Source organism: Phytophthora parasitica, assembly GCF_000247585.1.
Source record: "Phytophthora parasitica INRA-310 unplaced genomic scaffold supercont2.13, whole genome shotgun sequence".
NCBI classification, from domain to species: Eukaryota; Oomycota; class Peronosporomycetes; order Peronosporales; family Peronosporaceae; genus Phytophthora; species Phytophthora nicotianae.
The window spans coordinates 345,513-353,822 of NW_008648999.1; the positions used below are offsets into that span (position 1 = coordinate 345,513).

Consider the following 8,310-nt stretch of genomic DNA (forward strand, 5'->3'; position numbering starts at 1 on the left):
TAACGGGATCGCTGCCTTTCCGGACAGCAAAAACATGGGTTGACATCCGACTTGTTGTGCTGACTACAATAGTGACTATGGCGCTTATACAGTACAGTAATGCACACCGATTTGGCGGAAGTGTAGAGTATAGAATTTGCAAATACATCAGGTTTCAGAGTAGAAATCCAAGGAAATTTTGTAAAACGAGCACTATATATCCGGAAGTTTATCAAAAGTTTGAGGGGGGGGGCCAAACAGGGTGCAGTACTGTACCCGCTGTTCGACGCAATTGCAAGATGTGAGGAAAGGTCCCGGTAAGGACAGACGGACGGATGCAAGCCTATGCAACCAGGCGTGGCTGTTGATTTCATACCATTACACTTGTACCTGCCGGTGCTCCATGCGCCGTGCTCAAATGCTCCAGCACAAGTTAACCCGCCCGACCAAGAAGATAAAAAGCTTGGGTGCTGGATAGATCCGAATCGAAGACGTAGTGATGAATAGTTATGTCGTCCCCATAGAGAGTACATGTACTAGCAACCTGTGCAGGCAAGACTCTAGTGAATTTGGATTTATGTGCTGCATCACCTCGTGCATCAACAGTGAAACGTGTTACACTGCAGTCGGCGACGGGGCATAGCATGGTCTTTATCTGATTTGACAACTTCAACAGCCTGCACTCTTCACCTCTACGATTACTCGAGCGCCTGGTCGTATACGAAGCGCAGCTCCCAGTCGTCCGTGACCAGCACCTGCGGCTTACGCAGCACAAGTCGGTCACTGGCGGCGTCGTACTGGAAGTCCACGGCGCGCTCGCTGCCCACCAGCACCTGCTTGGGCAAGTTGGCCTCGGACTGGAAGCCGTACACTTCGATGCGCTCCACCCACATGAGCGACGTGTAACGCTTGCCCTGCGGTGTAGCAGCAGTCGCCGTCGACCGCAGTCCCTCCTTCGTCTGGTGGAACGTCACCACCGTGCCCTCACCCTCCAGCTCAGCAGCCAGCGAACGCTCGTCGTCCACGTACACGTCGCCGCGAGCCTCAAAGTGCTGGTCCAGCGCCACCACCAGCGTCAGCGGATCGTCACGCATCAACTCCGAGCTGCGACGAACACGCTGCTTACGCGGTAGGATAGTACCGCCTCGATGGAACACTGGGATGGCGTCCAGCGTTGCCGGCACGTTCTCGTATGTCTTGCCACCGAAGAAACGCTTGTATCCGTCCGTCGCCTGGTACCACACCGTCTTAGTTTCGGCATTCTCGGACGGAAGGAACACGTGTGTGGCCTCCACGCCCTCCTCGACGATCGGTTTCACTAGTAGAGCGTCGCCCAGCAGATACTGGTCCTCCTCGCTGAAGCTCTGAGGTTCCAGTGTAAAGTGCGCCCAAAGCGGACGCATGACGGGCATACCTCGCGCATAACACGTGTGGAAGAGCGTGTAAATATACGGCAGCAACGAGTAGCGCTCGCGAATGGCAGCGCGGATACGCGACGTGGTTGGCTCACCGAATACCCACGGCTCGCGACGAGCCGAGTCGTGGTGAGCGTGGCCGCGGAAGAACGGCTGATACGCAGCCGCCTGGTTCCATCGCGTGAGCAGCTCCGTGGACGGATTGCCAAAGAATCCGCCCACATCAGCGCCCACAAACGTAAGTCCAGCAACGGACATGGACAGCAGCATCTTGGTGGCGTAACGCAGATGTCCCCACTCAGCCGTGTTGTCGCCCGTCCAGATCGCTCCGTAACGCTGCGAACCTGCGGAGAACGCGCGCGAGAGCACAAACGGACGCTGCATATCTGACGTAAGCTGTAGCTCCTCAGCAAAGGCCGACAGAGGCTCAGGAGGAGGCTGCTGGCGAACAAGTTGACCTTCCATAGTCGAGCGCTGGAAGAGGATACCGTACAGGTTGTGCCATTCACGGTGCTCCACGCCTGCAAGACTCATGCATCCCTTGCGCATAGAAACCTCGGGACCGTTGAAGACTGACGGCTCGTTCATGTCGTTCCAAGTATACAAGTGTTTGGTGCTTCCCTGGTAGTTCTCATAGCGGAATTGGTGACGCCACCACGCGCGCGCCTTAGGAGATGTGAAGTCGACGTACGAGGACTCGCCCGGCCAGCACCAGCCCTTGAAGTCGTTGCCCTGTTCATCCTTAATGAAGAGTCCCAGCTCCTCTGCTTCAGTATGAATGTAGTACGGCTGCTTATCCTTCGACTGACTCACTTTGATGTGCGGGTCGACGATAGTCACCATCTTACGGCCAGTATGTGCCACGGACTCCTGCATGTCCTTGGGCGTAGGAAAGGCATGCTCGTCCCACGTGAAGTAACGCTTTCCGTCCGTGTGTTCAATATCCAGCCACAGCACGTCATAAGGGATCAGATGTTCGTCAAAGCCAGCATCAACACGCGCCACATCAGCTTCGTTCTTGTAGTTCCAACGGCATTGGTGATAACCCAAAGAAAAGAGTGGTGGAAGCTGCGCACGACCTGTAAGCAGCGTGTACTGGGAGAACAGATCAGCGCTGCTAGGTCCCGCTAGCAAGAACAGATCGAAGACACCAGACTCACTGAGCCAGTGACTAGACTTGCTATTGGCCTCTTCGTTGGTCCAAATGTCCACGAACGTCTCACTGGGATTGTTCCAGAACATACCGACCGTGTTCTCCTTGTTCGGTGCCACGAGCACTGGGATAGCGCCATACAGAGCCATGGGATTGTCCAGCTCGTACTCGAACACATCCAGATTGTACAACCGGTACGGGTCGGTCACCACCTTCCTCTTGTCCTCCCCTTCATCACTCGGTTCAATGGTATCCTTGAGCACGAAATCCGAGGCGTGCTCTGGAATACCGTACAGCGAGCGTGGAGCTCCAACTGATCCGTGGAACGATACATCGAGTCCAATTGAACTGGGACCGAACTTCTTCTTGTCCGTGTGTCCTCCAAAGGATTCCTCCCATCCCTCCACGTTCCCATCAGCGTCAACCGTAGTTGTCCTAGTGGCTGATTGCTCCTCCTTCTTCTGTACTGTACCGTCATCATAGATAGCGAGACCGTCTTCTCCATAGTCCACAATGGTTTTCCCCTCATGAGCATCCACTGCCGCTTGGTCCGCCGCAGCGTCAGCCTGCGCCGCAGCATCCACGCGGTCCTGTCGGATCTCGTAGTGGAACAGACCGTCGTCATTGGTGGACACCACCTTCTCTCCGTCCAGGTACAAGTCCACACCAAAAGATCCTTCGCCTAACTTCAAGGCAGCCACGACCTTCGTCGCCCCCTCTGTCTCCGGGGCGAACAGCAACACGTTTTCCTCGTTAATTGGAATCTTGAGTCCCGCCTCCTTTGCCGTCAATTGGCGTAGCGGGCGGGTCTCTTCAGCTGCAGGCACGAGAATGTCGGCACTGGTCCAGCGTGTCTTGGGGTCCTTCGGATCCTCGAACTTCTCCTGCAGCCGCACGCGCAGCGCCGGCACCGCCGCCTTATCCGCGTTAAGCACGAAGGCGAGGGAGCCTGCAAGTGGGACACCGCCCTTCTGAGCCACGTCTTCCACCAGGAAACGCACCAAATTGGCGTCCGTGTCGGTCCGGATACTGGCACGCTCCACATGGAACTTGCTGGGCAGCTCCTGGCGCTGCACGTTGCGGAACTTGTTGCAGAACTGGGTCTTCTCGCATGTGCGGAACTTGCTGCGATCCACGGCGTCAACGCTCAGCACCAGCGCCGCCGCCGCGAGCAGCACGAGCAGCCGCCGACTCAGCATCTTTGACTCGATTGAGCTCCACGTGGTGCGAATGAGAATGGGAAAATAAATAAAAATACGGCTGGATCTGAAGTAGTCTAAAATTTGATATGTGGCTAAAAGTAACATTTTTGTGGGACTAAAAGTAACTTTGGTCACTGACAACGCTGATGGAGATCGCAGTGGCGTCCAGCTCGCCGCTAGGACAGTATCTGGCCGGTATGGCGGCGATAGTGCAGCACGCATTTAACCAAAAATTAACTGCATTTGCGCGTTTTTGCTGTGCGCAGAACTGGAGGCTGATGGGGGCGAATCCATGGCGCAATTGCTGTCTGACTCGCGACCTGTGGCTTCAAGGAAGCGTCCGAGACGTCCAACCAGACAAGAGCCACGTAACTGGAGCTGGATGCAATTTGCCCATAGTCTACGATATCGACTCGAGCTGGTAGCAGCTCGTCGGCTGCTTCCCGAGCTCTGTGCCTTCCATCCGACGATCAGGTGAGCGGAACCTTAAAGCAGTTGACGCAAATGGCAGTGAATTAATTATCCCTTGTGCGCGATATGTAGGGAGGAGCTGCAGCAGGCAGCGAGCGGTGAGGCTGCAATATTGTTTGAGTCTCATGGGGGCTGGTGGGCAAGACATGTTGCAGTGGTTGAAGTATTGAGTGGAGTTGAGATGGCTGCGGAGGAGCTTTGGAGAGTTTGTGCGACGGTCGGAGGAGCTTCAGTGGCTGCCATAGCGACGGTGGCGTCTAGCTGGGGTAGCGAGGGGGTTTCAATACTGTGGGCGATGGAGTGGGTCGTTACAATCGCTGTGTTTGTGCTGCTGTGGTTGGAGTTGAGCATGCGATTGCTTCTTGGTTGGTGTGTACGTCGCTCGGGGCGACTTGTGGCTTCGCTGAATGGTTTTATAGGGACATTGGAGAAATTCAACAAGGTTTATGCCAGCAGTTTGACATTAGTGAAGCGCGCAGAGCTGGCGAGTCGAGGGTATCGACTTGGAGCTGGTTTGCTGCCGCCTATCGGTAGGTTGGAGGCGAGCAACGCAGAGCCTGGTAACAATGATGAGGGCGCCGCTGTATCCGCTGCAAAGAACCGTTTGCGCTGCCTTTCGCTACGAAGAAAACTGAGAGCACTGAATGATCAACTGCAGATACAAGCCTCCACATTTATGCAGGAGGCCGAGCAGACAACGGATACGAAAAATCAGAAGCTTGATGACATAGGCGACGACATGGACAAGCGAGCTCCGTCACTGCTGCTGACGGCGCTGTCGAAGCAGCATAACCGAGCTGTGCTACTACTCGAAAACGCTGTCCATGCGGCACTTATGCGAAGTATGGCTGGCGTTTGCTCTTCTCGCGATAGCAAGATGAACTGCAGTTTTCTTTTCATACTAGGGTCACATCAAGTTGCAGTTGACCAATTGACCAAAGCTTTGAGCCTGTGGACTGCTGATCTTGAGGCATGGAATAGCACGAAAGATCCTGTGGCACTGCTTACTTCCTCACGCACCAATTCACCAGAGCGACAGCAACAGTATCAAATAACACCTCCAACTCCAGACGATCCTCGCCTGAAAAGCGTCGCTACACAGCTCCAAGATTTGCGATCTACGAGTGAGACTCTCACTGCACTGGTCATCGCGGCTCAATATGAGCTTCTGTCGGTCAAATCTGCGTCAAATAGTTTGGATAGCTCTCGTGATGCGATGCGATCTATGGTCCAGCAATTACAGGAAACGTGGAGCAATTATGACAACGCGTTGAGCGCTTTGAAAGGTGATAAGAACCCCCAAGACATGCCAGCGGATGAAGAAGCTGACGAAAGTTGCGAGTCAAAGCCGATCGAAGTCGTAGCCTTAACCTCTTCTGTCGCTCCAGAAGACCCCAACTGCACGGTTGTTTTTACTGGAACGAGCACTGGCGATGATAGTTTTGATTTACTTTCACTTTTAAAGCAGCAGGAGGCAGATACACCGGAGTCATCAGGCCCAACGCCACATTTTGTTCGCGAGCTACGTGATGTGCTGGCGCATCGCGTACCAGGCCTCACGAAACAGGTTGATCATGATCCTCTGATACCATCGACACCACCAATACCACCCGCAGATAACGCAATTCTGCCTCCACCTCCTACCGATGACATGTTTGCGTTGCCTCGCGCACCTCCGCGTGGAGGTCCACGTCGACCTTCTACTCGTGCAAATAGAGATCCATCAGCTGCTATTTCTCCTACGTTACCAAGAGACAATAAGCTCTCGGGTGTCGTAGCTACGGCATTCAACCTCGAGCTTCAGACGTTGCTTCAGCGAATCCAGTCGTCTCAGCAACCAAACTCTATCGACTGTATCGGTGATAGCGCTGAAGAAACCGACGTTGATCTGCTGTCATCGGAGAAAATGTAAAGCCTTGATTTTCGTTCCTGCATTTGTGATCGCGATGATATTGCTGGATACTCCAAGTGCGATCGCGCTGACAACGAAGACGTTGCAGAATGCGAATATCTGGCGGTGGACCTGCACCCATTCGTCTATGAACTCTCGTGACCCGTTACGTTAATCGTCAGACATGACAGTCTGTCTTGCATGAAGTGGATTTGGCCCTAGTTTATGGGCGTTTCCACTGACTTTTGCAAGATGCCTCCGTTACGAAGGACTCGAGTCGCTATGTTGGCAACTCGTCAAAACTCGATGGCCCTGGCCGACACATTTACAGATTAACTCCTTGTTGCTGAGGAGAACGGATCGAGGCTAAAGACCCATTCTCCTCGATGCCTTCCGCACCGTCGCTGGCTACTCATGACTCGAGCGTCGACTTCGTCCTGCTCGAAATTGACATGCGACAATAAAGGAGTTCATGCCCGAGAGAAGGTGGCAACCCCGTTCTGCCATTGCCGACAGAAACAAAGCCCGACTACGTTTTACGGCGAATCGAATGTTGGAACAAGGGATGCGTCTCAGAGGAGCTCCTGGATGTGAGTACTTCACTTCCATTAACCTCTCAAGCTGCATTCCGCAGGAAACTCCTGCTCGTGTTAGCGTTGCAGATATTGGCAGTGTGCATCGCCGTTGGAATTGCCACCTCCTACCTACCTGTGCGCGACCGAGTGGCTCCTATCTTCGTTGAATACAACCCTGCGCTGCTGGGTGTCTCTGCAGCCGTGACCTTGATGCTGCTTCGCGTTCTCTACTTCGAACGCAGCAGACGCTTTGTCAATGTGTTGATCCTCATGTTGTTCAGCGCTGCCCAGGCCGCTACGTTCGTTGGGCTGGTTGTAATCTTTGACACTCACATCGGCTTTTTCAAATGCGGCGCCACCTTCACATGAGTAGTCCTGATTATCGTCCTGGTTGGTGTCCGACTCAAGAAGGAGGGTATCTACAATTACCTCATGTCGCCTCTCGTGGCTGGAGCGCTGTATTTTGTAGTGGTGGTCTGTGTGTCGTGCAAACTTTTCATGATCTACGGCACGCGCTTCGTGACAAGCACAGAGTTCGGGTTGTTCCAGTTCATTCTGCTGGCCTGGCTTGCGTGGGACGCAGAGTGGATGTTCCTAGTGGTGCCGGTGGACGAGTACGCGTACAGGGCCATCTATATCTACACGGACATCGTGCTGAGCGTCTTCTTCTCTATCGCCTGGCTGGCGTCGCTATTGGGTTCGCATCGCTAATGATTTTGATGCTTGCGGACGGCGGCAGTGTAGACTTCGACGGCTCTCGTTGCGTGGGGAGTGCCTCTACAACTGGTGCGTAGTTATTCTGGAGCTAAGCGCTGGCCGATCAAACAGTGGGGGATCAAGACCGGCGCCATCCTAACACCGGAACAGAAAGCAACGAGATTCAACGAGATCGATGTAATGTTGAACGCATGGAGCGCGTATAAGTGATCTATGAAGTACATCGTACAACTTTGGTTTGAATTACAATGACTAAAATTTAGTCAAGAGATGTTCACACATACTTGAAGTAGTTTCGATCAAGAGAAATTGGCGACGAAGAAGTTCATGCAGTCATCCACCCACGCAGGCTGCACCGCCGGTGCCACCGGGTCCGCGTAGAGTATCGGATGGGGCGTCATCAGTGGAAATGGCTCCAGACACCGCAAGGTCTCGCCAAGCATCCCATCGTCTGACATCAAGAGCAGCTCGAAGCTGAACATAGTCTCGCTCTCGCTTGTCGACGTAGGCCAGCTTGGCGTCACCGTCTTTGGTCGTTTGCTCTGCGCGTTCCGCAGCCCACGTCGTCGCTCGAGCTTCTGGCGGTACTTTTGCGCGTGCGTCATGGCTTGGCGCGTGCTACGCGTGCCGATGTGGGCGGCCACGAGCTTCCAGGGCCCGTGCGGGTAGAGATCCACCGCCTCGAGGAAGCGTGCGTGCTCGCCGGGGGTCCATACGCCTTCGCCTTCGCGACTGAGACGAGGTTGAGTACCTTTGCGACGGGTGATGCGCGGCATTAACAAAGCTTTAGTAAGTGGTAACGTTGAGGTCTGCTTGAAGTGCTCGAAGCGGAGACGATTGTCGAATGAATGGAGCTCTCTCGATGCGTTGGGTCTGGCACGCTCCACATGGAACTTGCTGGGCAGCT

At 54.2% G+C, this 8,310-nt stretch overlaps 4 protein-coding genes across 4 annotated transcripts; 2 read left to right on the plus strand and 2 right to left on the minus strand.

Moving 5' to 3' along the window:
• Positions 1-338: 338 nt before the first annotated feature.
• On the minus strand, positions 339-3,833 carry PPTG_07818 (hypothetical protein). Its single transcript, XM_008902187.1, has one exon. It carries the CDS (start codon positions 3,744-3,746, stop codon positions 678-680), a length of 3,069 nt encoding a protein of 1,022 aa, XP_008900435.1. The 5' UTR covers positions 3,747-3,833; the 3' UTR covers positions 339-677.
• Positions 3,834-3,895: 62 nt separating this feature from the next.
• On the plus strand, positions 3,896-6,132 carry PPTG_07819 (hypothetical protein; the record flags this gene model as incomplete). Its single annotated transcript, XM_008902188.1, has 3 exons — positions 3,896-3,944; positions 4,016-4,223; positions 4,293-6,132. The coding sequence occupies 3 exons, from the start codon at positions 3,896-3,898 to the stop codon at positions 6,130-6,132; spliced, it is 2,097 nt and encodes a 698-aa protein (XP_008900436.1).
• Positions 6,133-6,896: 764 nt separating this feature from the next.
• On the plus strand, positions 6,897-7,397 carry PPTG_07820 (hypothetical protein; the record flags this gene model as incomplete). The annotated part of the gene is made up of 2 exons (XM_008902189.1): positions 6,897-7,001; positions 7,095-7,397. 2 exons carry the CDS (start codon positions 6,897-6,899, stop codon positions 7,395-7,397), a joined length of 408 nt encoding a protein of 135 aa, XP_008900437.1.
• A 188-nt stretch (positions 7,398-7,585) lies between these two features.
• On the minus strand, positions 7,586-8,179 carry PPTG_07821 (hypothetical protein; the record flags this gene model as incomplete). The annotated part of the gene is made up of 1 exon (XM_008902190.1): positions 7,586-8,179. One exon carries the CDS (start codon positions 8,177-8,179, stop codon positions 7,703-7,705), a length of 477 nt encoding a protein of 158 aa, XP_008900438.1. The 3' UTR covers positions 7,586-7,702.
• Between the last annotated feature and the right edge of the window lie 131 nt (positions 8,180-8,310).

What these genes read in the sequence shown, in the direction of transcription:
- PPTG_07818 (XM_008902187.1), bottom strand. Translation starts at nt 3,746, where the DNA reads ATGCTGAGTCGGCGGCTGCTCGTGCTGCTCGCGGCGGCGGCGCTGGTG.